The sequence below is a fragment of the Crocodylus porosus genome, unplaced genomic scaffold, assembly GCF_001723895.1.
Source record: "Crocodylus porosus isolate Cpor-Errol unplaced genomic scaffold, CroPor_comp1, whole genome shotgun sequence".
Taxonomy (NCBI): Eukaryota; Metazoa; Chordata; order Crocodylia; family Crocodylidae; genus Crocodylus; species Crocodylus porosus.
Genome location: NW_017728886.1, coordinates 44,711,843 through 44,736,915, shown reverse-complemented (window position 1 = coordinate 44,736,915; position 25,073 = coordinate 44,711,843). Strand labels below are relative to the sequence as shown.

Sequence of the window (25,073 nt, the reverse complement as noted above, 5' to 3'; positions counted from 1 at the left end):
CTCTCGCCCACACGTGGATGGATAGATGTATAATTCCCCTTCAGGTCAGCTCAGTGCAGATTCTAATAGCGGTGACTTCCTGAACCTAAACTTCTTCTGCTGCGGTCAACATCTTTGCAAGAGTGTTAATACTACACTAAATTCTCTCCCAGTTTCTTATATTTGTGAACTCTTTACTGTATCTTTCATATGTTTTGCTGAATTGTTGCTGTTGATTGTGAAATGCATCCTCTGAATATATTCATGTTCCTAAAGTTAGACACACAGTTATGAAAAGCGAGCTTTAAAAGGTGTGAGGTTTTGAAATCTGAGAGAAAAATCTCTGCCAAAAAATAATGGCCTTTTGGCCATTCTTGTTAACACTTGAAGAGCTGGAAGGATCAGGCGGAGGAAGCAGGCCAGAAAGACCCTAGTGATTTCTTGTTTCAATGATGAGGAGGAAGGTGTGGTCTAAAGTGAAGACCCCCTGTCCCTGTTGAAAAATAGATTATTCTGTTTTCTCAAAACAGTGCAGCATTCTCATGGTACATGCAGAGCATTCCCTTTGAGTGTACCTCTTAGTACACCCTGCTTGCCAGTAGAGGTTTTCTTCAGCTGCTTGAGGCTGTGAATATGATAGGTCCATATGGAAACATGTCAAGTATACTAGTAAAAAGACTTGCATTCTGTGCCCCTTTTTCTGCTCTTCTAATCTCCACTTCCCATTAGACTGAAAGGGAGATGACTCGGTGGTCACAGATGAATTAAATATGATCTCAGTATTTTATTTAAAATAGTACAGAAGATGTATCACCATTCCAATGCTGGCATATAGCCTACAAGCTAGTTGTGGTCCCAAGCATGAATTAAACCGCTCCTGTCTGTGTCTCCATAGTTGGCAAGACCAATCCAATTATCTTTCTATATTGAAGGTCTCTTTTTAAGAAGGACCTGCTTTTATGAGTACAATTTAACAGTATTTTTTTTACTTATTTATTTGTAGTAAAGAATATTGTAGTGTGCTGTTTTGGCAAAGGCATTTTTAAACCCAAATAAAATAAGGGAAAAATGCTCTTAAATTGTATTTATAAATAAACAGTACACTACATTATTCTTTATTGTGCAGAAATAAACATGACTAGCAAATTATTCCTTTTCTAATTGAGTCACATTATATAAATTTGGCTTAATGCTTAGTCATTTAAAAACAACTTTGGATATTTTTTTTATAAAGAAAAAGACCTCTCAATGAAATGCTAACATTTTTTACTTAAAATGGGACAGAATTGGTTAATATTATACCATCTTAAATGTATGGAAGCAAGTTACCAAGAAGCCATTAAGTTACTATGGTATAATATCAAATTCTCTGTGGGTATAATTGCCAAAATGGAAAAAATACAATTGTAAAGAACTATATTTTTAATGTCTGCTCTAAAACCAATACAACTGATTTCTTTTTCTCTTCTTTGTTATGATAATTTACAAGAAGTAACTCTACTTTTTTAAGTCTTCTACCATAACGCCTAGGAGATTAGACTTTAGTCAAAATGAGCAAGCTGACATTTTTCAAGGTCATTTTCTATATGTAGTATAGAATACGTGATTGGATTTTAGATACACATAAGTAAATCACAATGACAAGAAACAGGGGGACACTGAAACCTTGTGCTGTTTTCTGTTATTGAGTGTCCTTAGCAGGGGGTTAGTCAGGAAGGGAAAAATGAAATATAGAAGCCTAGACTAGCTGACTTATTTAATTTGTTTCTTGATAACAGTTGTGTTAAAAGTTTTTGAGCCTGGGATTCTAAAAGATTCTTTTTCCTGCAAGCAGTTGAATTGAAATCAGTTGATCTGCTAGATATTATAAAAGTATACTATTGACAGTTCTTCTAGCATATCAACTGGTAAGCTTGCTCCTAAGAACGCTATTGAAATATAAACTCCTAAATGCTACCTGGCATGTACCTATATATCAGGTGACCATAAGGAAATCTGGGACATCTGGAACACTGCCCCCCCCCCGTTAGTGGTGTTGCTGCAGGCAGCCTGCAGAGACTGGTGGACAGAGGTTCATGCACAATCTGGTGGGGAGGCAGAGCTGCTAACCAGCCGGGACTGGGCTTCAAATTCTGGGACTGTCTGTGTAAACCGAGATATATGATCATCCTACTTTACGTGTCAGTAATAGTTTAGTCTTTCCCCACCCCATACTCTGTTTGGTTTTGCCTCTGAAATGTAAAGAAATTACAGTTTCTGTAAGACCTGCATTTACATTGCAATGAAACATCTACATATTCTAATTCTCAAAGGGATGTCAAGTGTGTGAGCCTACAGTAGAAGTAATAGTACCATGAGACACCCATGTGGCTTTACAAAATGAAAACTGGCAGCTTCCTTCCCCTGTCAGAGGTATAGCAGTATAAAGCAAAAACACATGTCTTTGAACTATACCACAGCATAGCGAGATGCACCTAGTGTATTAATGTATGGTAACAGAAGCATTTTCAAAAATCGTTCCTTACCATTATGTTTTCATTTTTAAAGTTTTTGCAGTTGATTTGAAGGCAAATCCCATGTTTAGCTTTAGATATACAGGCTTCCCTCGATTTATGTGGGTTCTTTATATGGAAATTTGCTCTTATGCGATGAGCATATTTAGACCCAGGATTTGTTATATGCAAGATAAATTTGCTCTTATGTGATCAGGATAGATGCCCCCTCCCACCTAAGCAGGCAAGTCTGCGTGAGGAGGGGAAAGGGCCATGGCCCCACTCACCCCAGCCCTGGCTGCAGCGGCCCCGGGAGCGGCCAGTATCAACTGCCTGCAGCCGCTGGACTGCACTATGCTCCACCTATCCCACCCACACCTGGGCTCCGCTTGTCTGCACTCACCTCTGCTTCTAGGCTACCCTGTGCCGTGGTGCAGGCAGCTGGTGTCAGCTGCTCCCAGGGCCACTCCAGCGCAGTCTGGAATGAGTGCGGCAAGCGGCCCGTGGGCGGCTCAAAGCACAACACTCACCCCGGCCCCAGGAGGGGCTGCAACTAGCTGCCTGTAGCAGCTGGGCTGCACCATGCCACGAACACCCTGGGGCTCTGCCAGTCCTCACTCACCCCAGCTCCTGCTGAAGCAGCCCTGGGAACAGCTGATGCCAGCTGCCTGTAGCCTCTGGGCTACACTGTGCGATGGTGCAGGCAGTTGGAGTTGGCCACTCCTGGGGCTAAGGTGAGTGCTGCACCCTGCGCTGCCCGGGGCTCTGCTTGTCTGCACTCACCCCAGCCTGTGCTGGAGCAGCCCTAGGAGCAGCCAACACCAGTTGCCTGCACAAGGGTGTGGTGCAACGTAGGAGCAGAGGATTGCAGACAGTGGAGACAGGCATAGCACAGTGGCTGCAGGTACCTGGCACTGCCCGCTCCTGGGGCTGGGGTGAGTGCTGCTCTGTTTCCTCTACTTTGCTGCCTTGTGCAGCCCTGGGAGTGGCACCCCTTCTCCCACACCCTAGTCCCAGCCTTATTCCCTCCCTGTCTCACCACCATGGGATCCTGTCCCTATTTGTTACACTGTAAAGTGGGTTCGCTTTATGTGAATTTGATTTATGTGTTCGTCTCCGGGAATGCATGTACTGCATAAATTGAGGGAAACCTGCATTATATTTTGACACATAATTAGGGATCTTAAATTTGGGGAAAGCTGCTAAGAGTAGGCAGGTTGAGAGGTGGCAGCAGGAAGATTATTACTGCTGAAATATTAAAATATTTTGTTGTTGTTAAAGAACTTGGATTGTGTTGGTTGGGTTCTCTTCGAGGCTCATAGGGTTAGCTGTGCCTACAGGTGTCATGGGAGTAGTGGCAACTTCTAACACAAATATAAATAGGATCTTGTACTTTTGATCTTCTTTCTCTGTTACTGTCTGTGGTTTCTGGATATCTCTCAGTTTATAAATGTCTGATGTTGCCATTCTCTTGTTCCTGTTTTCTTCATTTTTCTTCCTCTTTTTTTTTTCTCCCTGGATATCGTCTGGGGAGACAGCACTGTATGGGGTTATGAAATTAACTAAGGCCAAACTGTTTCTTTCTTTTTTCTGATATAGCCATTTTATAATTAGCTATTGCACAGCGGTGTTCCCAAAACAGCTGCTCTGTGTGAACAGTATTCTGGGATAAGTACTCCAGTCACAGAAGAAAGTAATTATTCTGGAATAAAATCACTCTTATCCTGGCACATTTGTGTTCACACTGCTATTTTTCAATAGCTTAATCTGTGGGATAGCTGTTCCAGTATAGTTAAAAGGGCTCTGAAATACTTCACTATTGGTTTAAGAAGGCAGAGAGAATGGATAAGCACCTGATGAAGTCCCATTGTAGTCAGTAACAGGGATCCAGATTTTCTGTTTCCCATGGGAAAATGGAGAAAAACGCAGGTTTCCTCCTTTACCCAAGGAAAATGTGGATTTTTTATTTAAACAGAAAAGTGCATGCATTTTTGCAGAGAGGTCTCTGCGGGCTGGCGGGGTTGCAGGATGCAAGAGCTGGGGGGCAGTGGGAGGAGGGCAGTCAAGTAGGTGGTGCCATGTGCATGTATATGCAAATGGCCACCAGGCAGTCTGGAGAGCAGTTCCCACAAGTAAGTCCGGTGGGGAGTGGGGAGAATTGAAGCTGCCATAGGGTGGGAGGGAGTTAATTGGGCAGGGCTGGGGCTGCTGCTCAGCCAGGCAGTGCTTGGGGCCTGGGGCTGCTCCCCACTGCTGTGCCCACTCCCAAGTGGGGCAGAGGAGACCTGTGCTCCCCGTATCAGTGTGTGCGGGGTGGGTGCAGTCTGCCTGCTGCCCTAGGCTTGTGTTCTCTTCCCTGCTGCCCTCCCCTGGGTTCTCTGCAACCCAGTGGGTATGACCTGGAGCTGCAGGGCAGAGCAGGGCCACGTGGGGATCTCCTTGCTGCTGCAAGCTCTACACTGCTCTGATGAGGCCCCCCCTGCCTGTGTACGGTAGCAAGAGGCACAACCCTGTGCCACTCCCCCTCTGCAGGCAGAGGACGCATTGCCTCGGCAGCATAGAGCTTGCAGGAGCAGGAGATCCTTACACAGTCCTGCTGTGCTCTTTAGTGCTGGGTCACACCTGCTGGGCTACTGAGGCCTGAGGGAGAGCATCAGGGTGGGGAGCGCAAGCCCTCAGAGGGAACCCCTTGCCTTGTGCACTGATCTGGGGGGCATGGGTCCCTCCTTCCCTCTTGGGAGTGCGTGCAGCGGTGGGGAGCTGGCCCCACTCCCCACCTGAGCCTGCAGCAGAGGGAGGGGACCCAGGCTACGCTCTGCTGCAGTAGTTGCTGCCTCCTGCGGCAGTGTCTTAGGCTCAGGCACTGCTGTGGGGGAGCAGTGGACTGTGGACCCAGGTCCTTGGCCCCATAGACCTGGCATCTGGGGGCTCCCTCTGATAGGACTGGGGGAGGTTCAGGGCTATGGGTCGGGGGTGAGGGGCTGTGGACCTTCATTCTGTGAGTACAGGGGAATGGGGAGCTCTGACTTTTCCAGGATTAAAAAACCCCCAAATCTAATACCAAAATTTATAGGTATTTAGAATTTATTTTATTATAATGATTGAAGCACATTCCAAATTGCTTTAAAATTGTAGATATATCAAGAAAATATTGTGTGTGTGTGTGTGTGTATGTGTATATGTATGTATGTATGTATGTGTATATGTATATATGTATAGTGGCCTTTTGTTTTAATAACAGATTTGGGTATTTTAATCAGAGAACTTGCAATTTTTTTTTATTAGGGAAAACAAGGATCCCTGATCATTATAAATTAAGCATGTGCTGAAGGTCCTGACTCTGGAAAACACTAAATGCAGAATTATTTATTGTTGCCCAACTAAATTAGAGGGAGTACTGATTTTAATATTTGTTTGGTTGTATATCGTAAAATAGTTTTTTTGGCTACAAAGCTGATTTTGGCAAACTTTGAAGTAAGTAGTGGCCTATGGTCTTTGATATATCTGTTACCTTTCTTTTCTCCCCCCATACACCTTTAATTACTTCTCTCACCTGTTGCATTTTGTTTTAAGATGCATTGTAAATGCTTGTATGTTTTTTGCACCCCCGCGCAATCCTGTGCCCTGGTGGCAGTGTCACATGGGGCGGCAGCTGCAGCCAGGGTAGCGGTTGCTGTTTTTGTGCCTCTCCTACATGTTGATGCCTGGAACTGATGCCCTGGTGCCCCCTCCCTTAGTTATGATACTGACCTGATGGGCCAAATCTTGATTGGCACTTTTGAGTGCTGCTGGAATGCCAATAAAGAACTCATTTGAGACGCTTAACATCTTTTTCCTTTTACAGTATGCAAGTGTTGAAAAAAATGGAGAATACTTTATGTCTCCTCATGACTTTGTCACCCGGTACCTGAAGATAATGGAAGATGGGGTTCCCGATCCAAACTCTGTCAAGCTTCTAGCGGGTGTGGTGGATCAGACCAAAGATGGGTATGTGTTCTGTTTTTCATTTTAATTGTAACCAGATCAGAAAAATTATATGAACTCTCCTTCTAAGAGAATCTGATCTCTCCACCGTTCAAGTGTCTGCATTCTACAGCACTTGGAGAAATTGCTAACATACCTGACCTAAAGCTCCCATTTCATAGAGGAAACAAGCCTTCAATAACCTTCAGAGTGAAATGTGTCAAAGGCATGTTTCAAACAGGGTTTGGAAAATTACCAGTCCAAGAAATAAATCTACAGTAGGAGTGAAAGATACTAAAACTGTGCACATTGCTGCAATTTAAAGGCATGAAATGGTTACACCCTGTTTTGTACTGTATCAAACAGTATTGTACTGTCAGTCAATTTTATGTTTACTGACTTAGTATTTTGTCTTTCAGACTCTCTCTTTCTTTTGTCATATTTTTATCTTTCTTTGGTTTCCTTCCATTATTGTTTTCTCTTTCTTTGGGATAATGATCATTAAAAAGGTGGAGATAAATCAGGAAGAGAGGGAAGGTTTGACAAAAGCAAGTCTATGGAGCTTTGGCCTGGCATGATTCTCTGTAACACTAGTGAACACTTACAAGGCTGTAGTCAGTTTTTACTGCTGCTACTTGTCAAAGTTATGACCAGCAACCAACGCATTTGAGGAGTCTCTTTGTAGACATTGGAAGATAGTGCTGTTGCTGTTTACACATGGTACACATTTGTAAGGTTGACATCCTCAACAGTTGAGGTTAACATCTCTCTTTTTTTTCTTTTTTCTTTCTTATTTAATGTGGTCCACACATTTGTTATCGGTACATTAGGCAGGTTGCCACTTCAGCCCAGATTTAATGTTTTTTTTTCAAACACTGGCTTAAAGGGTATTTAGAAAAAACTTAAAATTTGAAGTTCATAGTTTGGGTTTTTAAAAAGCAGAACATTTAAAAAATGATTCATAGTGCAAGGCTGAGTGATGATTGTTGTTTGGAGTAGAATGTGATTCAGGTAAGAAGCAAGAATAGAAAATGCATGCTTTCTACAGATTGGATGTAGATATAACCAAGTACTTTAGTGTTCATTTTTATGCCCTCTCTCTTGCTCACCTGACCCTCTCAAACCTCCTGTGGTTAGGAACTGTAGACCTTGCAGACAAGTTAACATGATGATTGCTATCCCTGGTAAAGGAATTCTTTAAAAGGTTACATAGCTGTAATGTAGTGAGAAAGTGATGGCTTCAAATGGAGTACAACTGGAAGTGATAAACCCTTCTCAGCTTTCTACCGCTCTTTCCTTCCTCTGGTATGTACAGGTTGATTTTTCTGTCTTATGCAGCTTCAAAGCTATTATGTAATGGGAACATTGGAAGTATGACACATACCTTCTGCATAAGGTAGCTTGCTCTAGAAGAGATGGCAAAATCTTAAAATATGTATGTAGCTTATGTTAACTCATTGACAAATTAAGGTCATAAACTTACCTTGTTGCAAAATCCTTGTTAGCTACAAGAGTTTGCATTTGCAGTGGAGATGCCACTAATCTAGAGTACATTTATTGCAATCAACTAGCAGCAGTTAGTCAATGAATATTTGTTATCTTTTGAAAGTCTCTTGTAGTTTCCAGGCTGTCCTCTATCAGATGGGCTGGACCATTCTGAACAAATGGCAAAGGTTCAGAAAGCCAAAGAATTTGATAGCTTCCTGTTGTCTAGTGTCACATGATTATCTTACCACATGCCCTGATAGCACATTCCATTCAAATGGCGGCTAAAGACTCCAGTGAATGATTGTCTTCTACTTTGGTTTGCTCTTGGTTTTTTGGTTCTGATAAAAGGTTGCCTTCTCTAAAACAGGCTGCAGCCTAGTAGTCTGATAGCTTGTGCAAAGTGCAGGCTTGCTTTTGTAGCCTTGCCTTTTAACTAGCTACAGAATGTTCAGAGATTCATAGATGTTAAAGCCAGAAGGAAGTGTAATATAGTTCAGCCTGATCACTTTTGTAACAGGAGAAACAATGAGTTAATTCTGGTGTATTTTTAATGGTTTGAAATGCACAAGTGCAAAGTGCTTGTATAAATGCTTCTAGTATAAATGTCTTGGCTCTTTATGTCTGTCCAAGTAGTCACTTCAATCAGAAGATAAAACTGTCCCTCATGGTGGACAGGTACAATTACTGTTGTCCAGAGAAGCCAAGATGCTCCAGTGCTAGATTCTATAGAAATTTCTTAAGGCAGTCAAATAAAAATTGGACCATGAAGCAGCAGTTGACTGGTTAGCTAAAACTTCATAGGAATTGAGGATGTTTAACTGTTCATCCCAAAGTTATCTGTATAGGGTCCATATTGCAATCTCAAAAAGTATTGAAGGAACCATCTCTGTGCCAGTTGTCCCCTCTTGTGAAGAAAATCTGGCTCAGAAGTAGCACCACTTATGGCTCTCTTGCCCCTGGGTTCTGGCAGGTGCTATGAAGTTTTGTGCTTGTGAAGGTGGAGACTGAATGGATTTGACAGAAGAAATGTGTAGATCTTGAGGGGAGGAGGGGGAAGCCTGCATTATTTCCTCCTAATTCCATTTCTCCAGACAGCTCAATTGGAAGTGATAGTACAGACTAGGTTTGGATTATGTTTTACAAGGAGCCATACAGAGATGGTCATGGTAGCAGTTGTACTACAATTCCAGTAGAGCAGCACTGCCAGGATTTCATGTTTTTTGAGGGTTGGTCACAGGTGCTAGATGGTGTGACAAAGATGCTAGATCTCCATAAAGTTAGGCTGAGACTCTTGTGAGCCCTGTTGTAGGAGGAAGAAGTCCTGTCCCATGTCAAGGAAATGGGGAAGAGCACTCTACTTAAGATTGTGTTCTGCCAAGCTCTCTTCTTTTTAATTGAAAAATACTTCAATTTGCTCAGATTGGATCAGAAGTGTCTTCCAACAATATGATGCCTGCACCAAGGCATTATCAGGAATAGTCCAGGCATTTCCCATTCTGTCTCCTGTAACATAATGTATTTTTGTCTGCTGTTGTACTTTAAATGCCTGTCTAACAAAATAAGTATTTACTGTACATCTCAGTTAGTTTGGACTGTAGTAGCTAACACATTTTCCTGAGAAATACTGTACGCTTTATTTTTAGAAAGGACAAACCATTCAGAAATAACTCTTGGAAATGCCAGCTTTTTTCATTTTTATTGAATATAAATTTATGTCTAATGCACCAATTTACGTTATACTTAGTTTACCTAGGTTGGAGTATAAAAATAATAGATGTAGCTTCAATTTGTGCCCCATTATGTTATCATGCTTAAATTGCTGATACAGTAAAACATATGCATTGATTTCTGAAGAAACCTCTTCATTATTGCATTTGTATGTATTATTACAGTGGGTAATGGCTTTTTTTCTTTGTATGGCTACATGTGGACTTTTCTGGTAGAAAAGCTTTACAGCTGCTTGGCATGCAGATGCTACGGAGAGGAACACCAATATAAAAGCTGAGGGAGAGAGAGATAGGGAAGCTGTAAATAATGGTTTTGATGTACCAAATCTAGTGGGTGGATTAGCTTTGTGATTTGTGTGCCTCCGTTAAAATTCAGGATTTTATTCTTTCCTCAGTAAATTATACAAGCAATAGTAATACCAGTGTTAATGAGGGTAGGGTGGGGGTTGGAAGTGGCCTTTGACCACACAGAATATCTGGATGCTTGATTCATAATTTGTAAACATATTGGTGCTTTCCCTCTGCATCAGTTAAAATACTGGATTATTTGGATTTTCTTTTTTTAGCCTTTCGGGTTATAAATGAGCACTTGTTTATGTAGGTAAAATAACTCTTAAGTAGTATATTGAAGTTCATGTTAATATCTGCTGTTTAATGACATCTAATGATATTCAATGAAGGGTTATGCTAAACCAGAAAGAAAATGTGTTACCCAGGCAACTGCCCTTGAGCAGTATAGAGCATCAAGCATATGGCTATGTAGTACACATTATTTCAGCGTCTTTAAGCATTAAGAATCACACGTGTAATTGACTGTGAAAAATTACTGCTCAGTTACTGTATTGTATGGTCATAATAGAAGTAAATGAATACGTCATTGTTGTTAGAGCAGATCTGTTGGGAATCACTAGCAGGCTAGTCTACTTAAGGTGCAAAAATACAATAAGAAGAAAATAGCTGGTTTAATTAACATGTAAAAATTGGGTTAATTTGAATTCAGCTGGCACAGCAGATATTAATGTCTCTTCCTAATCATCTGGCTAGAACCTTGCATTTGTATACTTTTTCTTAATCTTCCCAGAACCATGAATAATTGTGTTTTAAAATTGATATGGGTTATTTTAATAATCTACCTTGGAATGACTTATTAGGGGTTCTTATTACTCAAAAATGCTGATGAACATTGTGTTCCAAATACAAAACCCTGCAGTAGCCTATATGGTGGGGAATCTTCATCAAAACCCAGTACGACCCACAGGTGCAGTGTAACATGTTGTTTTGATTTATTGTATGTTGGGCTCTACAACTCTGGTATATTAAAATGATTGTGCTACGAAAGGTATATTAATAAACCCAGCCCATTTACCTGTTAACCTATTCTCTCTATGCAATAATCACACAATTAAACATTAAAATCAATGTGTTCCTTTTTATAGCATGTATTCATAGCTACATTCCATTGTTGATGCTGTTGGGGTGTTTTTTAATAAGTATTTGTCCTTAGAAATCTTCCCCAACCCTCTTGCAGCACTGATAGCATTATCAAATCTATTTGCTTTTCATTTACAAGGATCAGTTGTTTCCACTTCCTCCCTTGCACATGAAATGGCCTGCTTGTTTTGGTTCACAAAGACTCTTGCTCTTCTCCCTCCTCCCCCAGTTTGGATGTCTTAAAGCCTTGTTGCTTCATCAGTGCCCCTGTAAGTGTTGACTACCATATCAGTAAGCACAAAAAATCTATTTAATACATCCCATAGTTCTTATTCATTGTGTATTGTCTATATGTTCTCTGGAGCCTGAACCTTCTGCATTTTGTGTCTTGTTCACCATTTTAATAATTATCATCCTTAATAAGTAATAATTAATACTTTTTAGGTTTTAGGCTTTAATTGTAAAAAACAATAAAATAAGTAAATGCAGAAGTAAACTAAAAATAAATTTAAACTGATATTTTTTTGCTTCAAATCTGGAGGAAAAAATCACACCCACTAGGATTTTGGTTTTAAAAGAGTAAATATTGCCATGATGTGTCAGACCAGTGGACTGTGCAGTCCATTATTCTGTGTCAGTGGCACTAAGTGGTTCAGGAGGAAGTTATCTGTTATGCCTTTTCCTCATATGGTAAATTCTTGCAGGACCTGTCAGGGTGGTGACTTATTCACCAAAGTATGAATATTGTTATCCCTTATAAATGTTTAATGTAATTGATGATATATATATATTTGACAAGATTTTACTGATGCATATATAATCTTGTCAAATTCTTTTCTTCAATGTACTTCGTGGCAGCAAATCCCAGACGTAAAATATATTTTTTAATTGTAACAGTATATCCAACTCTCTTTTTCTTTCAGGCAGCTAACAGACATTTCATTAAAGATGCCATAGGATCTGATCTGCAATTGTGCCTCCTGCTATGATGCACATACATGGCAGGAGGTGCAGTTGTGTGATCCCAATTGCACCCTATTGTGGATGCAGAGGTAGCAGGGAGTATGATCCTGGGCTGCCCCAACACTGGAAAGTAGCAGCCTGGATGCACGGTGCTTCCGAGGCTGGGAGTGCAAGTCATCTGATTGGCACTCCCAGGTGTGGGAACACACTGGAACTCTTCAGGGGCTCTCTGATCCCAAGGGCAGGACAACTGATCAGCTGGCTGCTTTAAATCTAGAGGAAGAAGGCTCTGATCATCAGCTTACTGGGGGTGCCTGCCAGCTGATTGGTGCTGGCCATAAATTCAGTTTAAGGCATTATGGGAACCAGCTTAGTCCTTATTTTATCATGCCATTAATTGCATAAATGTGTGGCTGGGTTACTACTTAGGACGTGATTAACTGGTCAATCACATCTTAAGTGCAACCTTAAACGGGGGGCTAAGTTTCATTGAATATCCCTTGCATTCCATGTCTTCAGATGCTTCTTATAAAACAGCTAATCTGTGGCTATGATTGCTGCAGTGCTGGTTTCCAAACTTTTTTTGGTTAATTTTATAACTTTATTGATATATGCTTAGTGGAAAAAAGCGCATCACTCATGATGAAACCAGATTGCCACTTTATTTAATGTCTCTATTTTCCAAACCATTGTAGTTGAACATTTTATTGAGATTATATGCAATGACACATTGATGGAAAAGATTTGGGATTCCAGCTAGCCTATAATCAGTTATGTGCATGAAGAGCTCAAATGATTTTTTTTCTGTGTGTATCACTTGTCATTTCCCTATGCTAAATTTTATCCAGCCTCATGTACTTACAAGCCCTCCAGTGAGCAATGTAAGTTCTCCTTCTGGTTGCTTTCCACACTCTGGGTTTCTAGGGAAGAGAGCATTCCAAGCAACCACTGAACAACAGACTGAATTTGCAGGCAGCTCTAGGTTGTGCCTTTTAGACATTCAAGAAGAAAGAGAAAGAGGACAGGAGGTCAGCACACTATCTCCTCTGCTCTAAAGACACTGACTCTCTATTCTGACCATTTAGTATAACCCAGAGAAGTTTTGAACCTGTCTGGTTCTTGTCAAAGTCTGATGATTTCATATACCAAACTATGAAGTAAGTAGAGAAAAAATGCTTTCAGCTTTCAGTGCCTTGTAGATTAGGAGCCCAACTATAATTGAGTTAGATAAACAGCTCTTGGTTTGGAGGAGTATCCTGGCTACTAATTGAAGAATTGTGGCTTTATGTCCAGTGCATAAGGACTGTGATATATAACTAGAAAGTTGCTAATTTGCAGACAGTGCATCTTGGTTGGTTCCATTTGAAAATGAAGGACAGCAGTTAGGACTTAAGGGCAAGCTTTCCACAAATGCTTAAAGGTCTGTCTGCAACCCCAAGTTAGTTTGGATCCCAGAAGATGTGTAGTTATGGTGGCATAGAGAAACAGGGTGAATTAAGCCACAGCAGCTCCATGTTGTCATAAATGAACTGTTTCCAAAACGTAGCTTGGGTACTGCTATAGTTAATCTTCACTCTGCAGGGTAGATGTGCTTTAAGTACCTTGGTCCCACAAAAAGTTGATGAAACTTTTATTACTCAATATAGGACTTTCAAAAAACATTTTTTTTGTTTTACAGTAAGGCATGAATTGTTCTGGAGAAAAAATGCCCATTTCACCAATTTCCATCCAGTGGTAATGGGCTACTAGCACCCTTCTTACTGATACATTTTCGAATATACTGTAAGCAAGAACTTATTGTGCCACCTTTGATTGAGGGCTTGTTTGTATGCTGGTTTGCACAGGTTGCATTAAACTTGTATTTGCATTTTCTATGAGTGACTACTTTCATGCTTCTTGTCTTGTCTTATCTGTAGGTTGATATCCTTTCAAGAATTTGTCGCATTTGAATCAGTTTTGTGTGCTCCAGATGCATTGTTCATGGTGGCCTTTCAGCTCTTTGACAAAACTGGCAAAGGAGAAGTTACTTTTGGTAAGCCATACTTTTATTTATGAGTTTTGTGATGTTCAGTATTCAAGTAAGAAAGTCAATTAAAATATCAGATTTCTACCAGCAAATGTTTTTCTTCAATCTTTACAAAAAACATCTACAGAGACTATAATTGAAAGATATTAGAGGCAAAGACTCTCTCCTGGGTCTTTTTATGTTTACTTTGGTTTATTTGTCTTTGCCTTTATGTATAATCATTTTTTATGCTTTCTTCTGGGTTATTTGCTTTCCCTTTTTACTTGCATGAGGTTTCCCAAGTAGCAGGGTGGAGAGGAGTTAGGAAAGGTTGGTAAAACTGCAAAATTGCTGAACGATGTGGGAAAACATAGGACCTGCAATAAGTTTAAATGACTTTTTGTTGTTGAAGTTGGCTTTTTTTTCAAGTTGGTTTCCTTTTCAGCTTTAAAACTTTACTTAATAACATTTTTCTGTATCAAAGCCGTTATTTTCCCTTACTAAAAACCTGTGCTACTCTTTGGGAGCTGAAGGGTTTATACTAAGAGTTTATACTAACTCCATAAGAAACACAAGAGGCCACTTTAAACCATGGTCATTGGTATTGTTTGTGGGAGTTGGTGTGTTGGTTTTTTTTTTTTGAAACCACAGAGACAGCTTCTGACACATGTGAGTAGGGCAGGTGGCAATTACTCCTACAAGTTACCATTCTGTCTGGAAGAACAATACTCAAATTAGCAGTTGAGAATAATTTCTGAAAGTGGGCTGCAGTTCAAAGAGCCTTTTCCCCCTTTAAGTTCTGTAAGTATCAACAATATATAAAAACAACTATTTCCAGTTTGATATGTATGCACTCAGTGTACCTCTCCTCTTTGTGAGCGAACACTTCCAGATAAAAGGACAGTCAGATGAAAGTCACCACTTCTTTGTTTCTTTTGGATGGAATATACAAGGACACCCTTGATCCAAGAACCATTCGTCTTATTTTAATGTGTACAGATATGTTTTTTGTGTTAAAAGCTCTCCCCATTCTGTTTTAAATGGGAAGATTGCTATAGTAGTTTGTAGCATTTTCCCCCCAAAGATGCATTGGAAATTACTTGATATAGAAATGACTAGGCCTTAATAATGTTTAGGTCAATTTAGCTTACTTAGTTTATTTAATTTATTGGCATGTTGGTTGTGTGTAAAACATTAAAAATCTGTTACTTGTTTTAATAGTGTTAAAGTGATTAGAGACTAAGATGGTAATACAAAAATTGAGAGATATCAGAAAATAAAAGTTTTATTGTCTTTTGCTGTGGCACAGTCAGCTCTAGCAGCACCAGGGGCAGAAGACCCATTACCGTGGCTAGACCCAGAGCTCTGGCCAAGGTGGTGTGGCTTCCTGTTGTGGTCGTCGGTGCTCTGGTGGAGAGCCAGGGTACAGGCACCTGCAGTGGTAGCATGGTCAGAAGTCTTGCCAATGCAGCCAGAGTTTGCTGAGCCAGGTTTTTTACCCTGTCTCTGGCCATGGTGTTGCCCAGTGCTGCTCTCCCCAGAGCCCTGTCTGCTGCAACTGGATGCCCCACCACCATGGCTGGAGCCGGAGCAAAAGTCCATGGACCAGATGACCTGGATCAATGGGCTGGATCCAGTTTATAGGCTCTGTTTGACATCTCTGCCTTAGACCAGCTGAGGCTGGTAGAATGTTAGTGATTCTACCAGGAATTGCCTGTTGCTGAGCTGTGCTTGCTTTGGAGCATCATTTGTGATCTAGAAGCAATTTAATGTTTTCATCTGTGATTTCATCTATGTTAAATTCTTGGTGTTCTTACTGGTTTGTTAACAAGTCAAAAGAAGCAATGATGAGAACAAAACCCCAAATTTTTGGGTTTTGGTATTCTGAGGAGAAATTTTTATTTAAAATGGTACTCTCCTACTGTATTTTTGGATGGCATGTTCAAGCATCTCAAACTCTAAAAGAAAGTTATTGAGAAGTGGCAAAGTGACTCTAGGTAAGAAAGGAGCCTGCATGAGAGTAGGTCAGTGTCAAACTCATGTTGAAGAATTGTCTACTTGAAATTTCTTCTCTTCTGAAGTCTCATTTTGGTATAGATTTTCTTATTGCAGCTGTCTTGAGATACGTCATAAAGGGGACTCTGCTGAGGCTGGTAAGCTCTAGATATTTTTGTCTTTCTCCTTTTTCTTCTTTCAAATGTCAGCTTTCAGCTTCTACACAACACTTCTTTGACCCTTTTTCAAAGTAATGGGCGGTGTGATATTTGCATGCACTGCAAGGAAGAGATCTTTTAGTAAAAAAAAAAAAAAAAAAACCTTTCTAATTCCATCTCAAATAATAAATTATATTCATTATTCAGTGTGAAAGAGGTTGGTATTAATTATTATCACTTAATTCATTTTTTCACCGTTAAAATTGAGAAAAGATCGATTGAGTCTTTAAGTCAACTCTGGAAAATTAGGTAGGATGTTTTCTATACTGCTTCTTTTACATTGTTGAGTATTATGGAGTAAAAGGAAAGGAATTAATCTCTGCTGATAAATGAAATATCTCAATTATTAAGTCATAAATTTGTAGCTGGCTTGAGTGTTGCACAGACAGACTATTCTAGTTTAAATGAAATGTAATGTAGGATTTTCCAGTAGTTAATTCTGTATCTTTTCCGAACTAAACTATACCAAGCATGTTGTCCAGTTCTGGCATTCCCAGAGATATGGTTATCTTGACACTGAAATTGCAGGCAAATATTTATAATAATTGTTTCAGTGGCTTAGATAATTTACTTAGTATATACCAGGCTATAGGTATGTGGGGGCTGTTCTAGGTACCATTGAAGTGCAGAGCATTATAGAGCATAGTTTAATTCCCCACTTTAAAATAAAAACATGTTTTGGCTACCATGCATGACTTTTGTTTATTAATTTTAGCTCTATGCTTTAGAGTTGTAGATTTTTTTCCCCTTAAAGTTAGGATTTTTTGGCTGATTGTTTAAATAAGTCTCTGTGGAGCTGGCCAAGAAAATTTGGGTTTAGAGCCAAAGAATGGCTACTGGTAAGCAGTGTGATAGCATAAGGATTATTTTTATTCTTTGTAGTTTACATTGATAGAATGGAAAACCTCAGCACACTTTGGCGCATAGCTAGTTAGGAGTTCACCTGGCTATTGCATCTTTCTGTAGATTTATCTGCTGTTGATGTGTCAAAGCTTTGACAGTTTTTAAGGAGTTAAAACTCTCAGCAGGAAGGTGGAAGGAAGTTAGCTGGCTTTTAAATTTTGAAGCAAAGAGCAAACCATTGCTTTTTACTGTTGAGTGTTGACAAGCACATAAAAGCTGATAATGTAAGTCCAGGGGCTTAAGAGACTTAGCAGTGTTGCCTTTTTGTCATGTTACTGTATTTTTAATACCTCATTAAAGAGGCAGAGATCTTTGAAATTCTTTGCTATGTTGCTTTCTTATTTCTTTTTCTTTCTTTTTTTAAATAGAAGTTTAGATGTTAAATATTAGGAAATCAAGACCATTTAATAACTACCATCTTTAATTCTGAATAAATGAAAGAGGGAAGTAACAGTTTTGAGCCTTGTGTGATATAGTAATGATACCTGGAACTTTGTATTGCTATTCAAATGTTCTTTGCAACCCTTCAGAATGGCAGGTAACTTATCCACATTTTAGGCATGGGAAATTAGATACAATATGTTAGTGATTTGCTCAAGTTTGCATAACCAGTCAGTAGCAAAGCTGGATTGACATTTTAGAAAATGCTGTTTTCCTAATTACTTAGTTTTAGTAACTGAACTAAGAGATAGTGCCTCTTCTGTAAAGAACAGGGAAGTGAAGTTTTGGTGTAAAGAGTTCTGAGTTTGGAAAAACATTTTCTGTGAACCAAGACTTTTCACTGCAACTGGCTCTTAAGCCATGTTACAGAACATACTTTTTTATTCTTCCTTTAATTTAGGAGGTGACAAGTGTTAGAATAAAACGGGGTATGAAGTGATATTTGCTGCAGTCTAAAGATCCTAGTCTCCTTTCATGTGAGAGAGGATTTGAAGACTTTTTTTTTTTAATGTTTGGATCAAGTGCCAGTCATGTTTGTTACAGGTATGTTTAATGCCATTTTATAAGTCAAAGCTGAGGTTAGCGAGAGATCTAATTCTTTTTATTAAAGAATATCTCAGTGAAGTAAAATTATTTTATTTATACCAAACTGTAGTATATCAGAGAAAAATATTACCAATTTTAGGTGAAATCCTGGTCCCACAGAAAATTAACTGGAGTTTTAATGTTGACTTCAGTGGGTCCAGGATTTCATCTCATGTGTGATCTTCTTTATCTAAATTTGCTAGATTTAAGAACTTACTCTTTTGTGTGCAGAAGTAATATTTGACTGCTTTAATTTTACGTGGTGAAATTTTGGAGAGGCTATGCTGTATTTGTTATTATAACCAAGAACAGGCCCCTGTTTTAGGAAAGAGCTGTGAACACCAGTTCTGCTTGTGAGTTAGAATGGAGAGGTGCAAGGCATATATATACTTTTGCAGAGAAATGTAATTAGTGCTTATGCTATCAAGAATTAATTATTTTTATGATGCATTCTTCTCTCTATTTACAGATTTATTATTAAGCAATTCCAGTAGGATCTATACTTAGGGTGGCCATTGGTCCTGTTTTATATTGCACCGTCCTGTTTTTAAACCCTTTTCCCCTGTCCATTTTTAAATGAGGAACGGACTGCAAAGAGTCCTGTTTTCAGTTCACTGGTGGAAATGTATGTCAGTGATTTGTCCTTGCTATTTACTGGGTGTGCCTAGAGGTAGGGTGGTGCACAGCCAGGAGGAGCAGGGTTCCGAGCCAGCCAAGGAGAGAGGGAGGTGTCCTTTTTTTCAGTGGCCCTGCCCCTCACTGCTAATTGGCCAAGGGCCCAGTGGTTCTCCCCCCTCCACACACACGCGCACCCATTACTGCTATTGGCCAAGGGAGCTGGTATCCCTCCTCCCCCCCCCCCCTGCAAAGGAGATGTCCTGTATTCTGGGGATGAGTTCATGGCCTCTCTATCTGTACTTCTCAGTCTTGTACAGCACCTAGTACAAGGATATTTGAATCTAGTTTGGGTAAATAAAAAAAATAAAGCAAATGTAAGTAAATAGTAAAAATAAGTGACTGACTTTTCTTCTTTTTTTCCTGGGGTTGTTTTTCTTTTAGAAGGCAAGGTAAATGTATACCTTGTAGACTAACTGAAGTGTATGTATGGCATACATCACAGGCTTTCTTGAGCAGAAAACAAAGTGTAAGGAGGAGAGAGAAATTGGATAAGATAAGAAAAGATGAGATGTGGGAGAAGAGGGAAGGAATAGTGTTGGAAGAGATGAGCAAACAAGCAGTAATTCCATAGGAGTGGAGTCACAGAAATTTAACCCAGGTAATAGGATAAGAATCTATGGCCCCTATTTAAACCATGTTTAACACAATCCAGTCTGAAAGATTTCTGGTTCCACAGTTGCCTGCTCAAATCCTTTTTAAAAGTTTGTTGTCTTTGACCATCCACTTTCAGGTCAGTGATAAAGTATCCAAGGAGGTTAAAGTGTTCTGGGCTGGCTTGTTTTTCTGTGCCAAGTAGCACCAAGGTACTTACAGTTTGGTACATTTTTTTTTCCTCTCATTGCCTAGAGACAAGTGTCAGACTCAAGGTTTGAGAAATATTTTGTTCTACGTACTGGATTATGATGGTAAAAATAAAGGCACCTTGTTTCTTAGCTGGTCTACCAACCTACTCCTGTATTCTTTGCTGTCGGGTTGTTTTGGTAATGTGTCCATTATTGCCCTTGATAACTCTGCATGGCAGAAGAGGCTAAACTGCATTTTATTTTTTTGTGTACATCAACAACAGAATTTTTTTGTATATTGTTCATTTGGCCTTGATGAGCCAAATGGAGACGGAACGTTTTCGCGGGTATTGTCAAGGGCATCCAGAATATTTATAGCTGAGGGGGAACCAGTTGGTTTTGAATCCTGTGAAGGTGATACTTGTAAAAAGTTACTTTGGAGAGGGCAGGTGAGAGGGGGATGAGGAATGAAACTAACTATTATGAGACCTGGAAATCCTAGTCAGATGTCTGCACCCAGCACAGTGGGTCTCTGAGATGTAACAAGTAAGACATTGCATTGCCCCAGGGAGCTCAGTTTACATGAGAAGCAGGAAGGTAAAACTGACGAGCAGGATAGAGGAAGGTGGGAGGATGAACAAATCATTTACATGCAAGCCTGGATACTTGTGATAGGTTGTGTGTGTCTTCCCCCCTAATAATTTTATTAAGGTAGATTTTTTTTTTCTTTTAAATCTGTTCCTGTTAGACTGGGTGAGTATGGAGTTAGTCATTTCTTGTCCTGCTAACAGTTAAACTTCCATAAAATAAAAAAATGGTGTGTGGCAACTGGTTTTCAGTTTTGTTTCTTAAAATTTGCCACTGAAAGGTATTTGGCATAATGGCATTAATGCATGAAATCTCCTTTGTATGTACAACAGGTGCTGTACAGCCATTGCTTTTTCCACACCATAAGACTGATATGGTTCAACCCTGACTGAAAACTGCCACCTTTTTAATTTGAGACCCCTGGCTCATGCAGTGCAATACTGCTGTGCTGCGACTGCCAACAAAGATGCTGTGTGGCAGCTGCTTTCATGATATAGACAACACCCTTCTGCCTGGAATTGGTTTGGGCCCACTGATTCATTTTTATGTTGACTGCCACTCAGTCATCCAAAGCAATGACTTCTGCTTTCTATCACTATGATCCAAACATTAACGTATTATCTAGCAGTGAAAGTTGTTCATCTTTTGATTTACTTACAGCTTTGTTATAATTTTTTTTTAAATGATCAGTTTGTAAACATTGGAAAATCAGTTTCCACTCGTGAGCAGCAAGTGTTGGGGAATTGAATGCAGATGCACACACCAGCATCAGACTGGCATGCTTGTGTTGTGGGGTATCTTGTCAAAGATCAGAAGAACTGCTCAGAAGCTGTTCCAGTTCAGTGGGTCAAAAATCTACTTTTTACGAAAGGCTAAATGTGGATTTGCACGATTGACTATAATGGCTCCAATTTTGAAAGATAGAGGTAACACAGAGCACTTCCAGTTGGTGGGATAATTTGAGAATACTACATGCTCAAATGGCTAAAATACTGTGCTTTCTGCTGCTGCTTAAAAAATAAATAAATAAAAAAAAATAGGTGTGAAGAAAGTGGGATAAAGACAATTTGAGAGTAAATCACAACCATGTAAGGTTACTCTTTGGTTATCTACAAGCTGAAGGCCATCTTTTTTATTTAAAAAAAAAAAAAAAAGACTGGGTGTGGTATTGAAAAAACATGTGTACTATATAACAATTTTGTGAGAAGGATAGTTTCCTAGCTAAATATTTACATTGTAGCAACAACAGTATAAATTTTAACTTCCATTTATTTATTTTGTTCCATTCTCTGTACTGGATGGCAAATGGGAAGCTAAAAGCTGTAACACACTCTAACATTAGGTGAGGGGTTTTGCTATTATGCTTTTTAATGTGCCAATTCCAGATAGACACAGTATGTTCGTATGTTTTGCTATTTTCTTTTTTTTTTTAAATTGGAAAATCTGCTGTTACCTAGCTGTTAATGACTTATTTTTTCCAACAGTTGGTATGTAGGACCTGATTTGATAAGCTGGTAAAAGAAAACAAAAGTGAGAACATACTGAAGTGTTCAAAGTGAAAATTACAGTTTAGGTAGGTTTTGGGGGTAGATAGTTAGACATTTTAATTGAACTAAAATAGTTTTATACTAATATGGTATTGTTGTGGGAGTACATTTTGTGGTGCATTTGAAATTCAGGTATTTAAGTGGGGAAAAATGTATGTTAATGCTTGGCATGGAAGTGATTTTTGTACCATCCATCTAAACAAAATAGCTGTTAAAAAATAGAGTCTTAAATCCAGGTTGGAGAAAAAAATATAAGTTGTTCTCCTTATGGCTCAGGAAAATGATTAAAGTTTGAACTTTATCACTTCTTAAGTGGTGTTTTCTTGCAACTAGTTTCTAGGGAAATGATAATATGAATTCTAAAGCAAATTACTGTACCTGGTGTTTGTGACAGCCATCACCAAATTGACTAGATCAAGGGAAACGGTTGACTCCATCAGGACTCTAAAATTCATGCTTTTGAGGGGTCTTCCCTTTTATTAAATGATTGTAACCTAATAGAAAAATTCTAGCAACCAAAGTGCTACAGCTCAGAATCTCCTGTTATTTATTCATATACAATTTGATTTATTGTTTGGGGGGAGTATATAAAAGAAAAGAAAGAATCAATAAAATATAAAAATAACAATTTACAGCAATACAAACTCTACCCCCACCCTCTAAAAACCCAAATTCAAAAGCAGTCCATCGTGCCTGCCCCCTCAAGCCTCCCTGGATCTAACCAAGGAGAATGTTCTCTCCCACCATGCAACCCAACTTGGCTTTCCAGTGCACATTCAATACCTCCTTAAAAACGTGCAACAAAGTCCACCCTCTCCATATTCCCACCTCTCCTTCACTCTCTCTCCCAAGCCTACACTTTCATCTTGCGGGTGGGACAGGGTCATGGTTGTTTCTAAGACGTGCACATTCTTCCTTCCTTCTTTGCCAAGGGAACACATTCAGATTTTAAAAAATAACAAATAACAGTAATCTCTTTCCCCCTTTTCACATCTCTGTTTCATCGATAGGGTAATGCCAAAGGGGAACCCTTAACGTATTACCTGCCCAAGGCAGTTTGCCATTCTTCTGGGGCTAGGGACAGAAGTTACACATAAATTGGTTTAAATGATCAGAAACTGGTTTAAACCCGTAATAGAACATAATTTCAGTGCACATAAACCAGTTTCAGAATGGCCAAAACTGGTTTAAAATAAATCTGGTTGAATGTACTATCAGACTAAAGTGATTTGGCTCAAACTGGTTTATGGAACTTGTGTCCCAGACTCTTTCTTGGTTTATTTAAATCAGAGTCCCCCAGCTGCTCTCCTCCCTAGCCAGAGCTCTGGCTGGCTGAGAAGATCAAGACTGCAGGCACAGCAGCATCTGCCTGGCTTCTCTCTCCCTTCCTCCCTCCGCTGTCCTACAGCACGGACCCCAGCCGGCATCTGCTCACAGTCACACCACCCCCATGCTAGCTAATATGTTTGTCTCCTATTTCACTGGAACAAAGGCAGACAGAATAGTGTCCACTTAGGGCTTTTTGGAATTAATCAACAGGTAAGATGGTAATGTCCCTCTGTTCTTCCTTACAAATACCTTGGAAAAAATTGTTTTTTGTTTTCTTGATGGGCTGATATGCTTTGTGTTCTGATAAGCTAGCTGCTGGCTTGCTTCAAAGGCCCCAGTGTGACAGTATTTTAGGGGGGACAGAGAGAGGTGGGAGAAACGACCTGGTTTGCAATGCCTGGGACCTCTTAGTGTTGTTCGTTTGCTGCAGACAGTATGAAGAAGCAGGGAGAAAGATTGCAGAGCTCAGTACCATCAACAAATGCATGCAGTCCACACAAGCAGTCCTTCTGCCTCTCACCCCCTTGCCCCCCTTTTGCTTCATAGTGCTAGCGGGGACCCAGGGTCTGGCAACACTCCTGCCCCTTGAGCAGTGAGGGGGAGTGGCGGAGGCCTGGTTGGGGCTGCTCTCTCTTCCCACTCCAGGCACACCCTGGCTGGGGACTGTGCAGGCCAGGGTGGGGGTTTAAAACCATCCCTAATCATGGCATTCTGCCAGAGCCTGGCCATGCCCCCCTCCCCCCAGCCCAGCACTTTGGAATGGAAGGGAGGGCTCACTCTAGTGCCCTCTGGCTTTTAGCCCAAGCCACTGCAGGCATGTGCCTGCATTTCCTGAATTAAAAGTGAATTTCTGTCCACTTGAAAATCAGTTCAATCTCTGCAGGTTAGACTAACCTGCAGAGATTGACTCAATTTAGGCTTGGGCTTTCTGAATGTCTGTCCCTAGCCCTAAAGCCCCAGCCTAAATAGGCCCATCCCCCTTGCAGCTCAGGTGGCCATTTGGTGTGCCTGGTGCTCAGTATCCCAGCCTCCCCACCCCAACTCTGGGCTCAGCCCTCAGAGCTCAGGGGAGAAGGGGGGCAGAGACGTCACCATCCTCTAATAAGCATAGATAAGACTTCTCCGTAAATGTGAACACTGTTCACAATTATCATCCCTGACTTAAAGAGCATCTTGGACAAGATTCCCTATAGCTATTTCAGTTCAATCGCTGCATTCAGAAATTCTCTCACTTTGGAATTAACTGCCTTAATTTGATCATGCTTAAGCAACTTTAAATAGGACACCAAAATAAGTCCCACACACAGACTGTACAACAATAAAAAGGGAAGAATTTAAATTTAGTTTGGTAAAAGCCTTATAATTTGCAGGCACATGCTGAAACCAGTATATAGGTTTTAACAGATAAAGGGTATCCACACAATGCTTTGTACCAGTTTGACTATATATGCTTAAACACCAACCAGTGTGTGGTATTTTATTTATTCACCACACCCAAGAATGCAAATTGGCTCAAATCCTACTATTCATCTGTTTTGCAAATTAAAACCCTCCTTCCTTAATGCTATTTTGCAATCCAGTTGTCTTCAAATGCTGCCTTATGTTGCCACCCTACAAGGTGCCATTTGCATAATTTTATCACAGGGCAGAATTTGAAATAACAGACCTTGAACAGGTAGTTGATTTTGGCCAGTAAAGTCCCTTATTTGCCATGTTGTGTAAAATTGAAAAAAAGTAGTTTTGTTTCTGAATCCCAAGTTGTGGTCCATCTTGCATGCTGGTGTGAGGGAAGTAAGGGGATGAAAGGCAGCATGTATTACCAGTGCATTGTAGCACTTCTTGTCTTTGGGGATAGTAAACTGAGCTGCCAGTATGTCCTCACATTGTGCAGGAGAGTTCAGTGGACAGTAGGGCTGTGCAAAACTTCAGCAGTAGTTTCTTTTCAGGATGTTTCAGAGC

At 40.1% G+C, this 25,073-nt stretch overlaps 1 protein-coding gene across 1 annotated transcript in view; it reads left to right on the top strand.

Annotated features, from left to right (window-relative positions):
* The window catches only part of SLC25A13 (solute carrier family 25 member 13), a 135,622-nt gene that overhangs the window by 30,189 nt on the left and 80,360 nt on the right, over positions 1-25,073 (top strand). The window contains exons 3-4 of the mRNA XM_019533630.1: positions 6,316-6,458; positions 13,960-14,075. Coding sequence (XP_019389175.1) covers positions 6,316-6,458; positions 13,960-14,075 — 259 coding nt within the window. The remainder of the gene's footprint in view (positions 1-6,315; positions 6,459-13,959; positions 14,076-25,073) is intronic.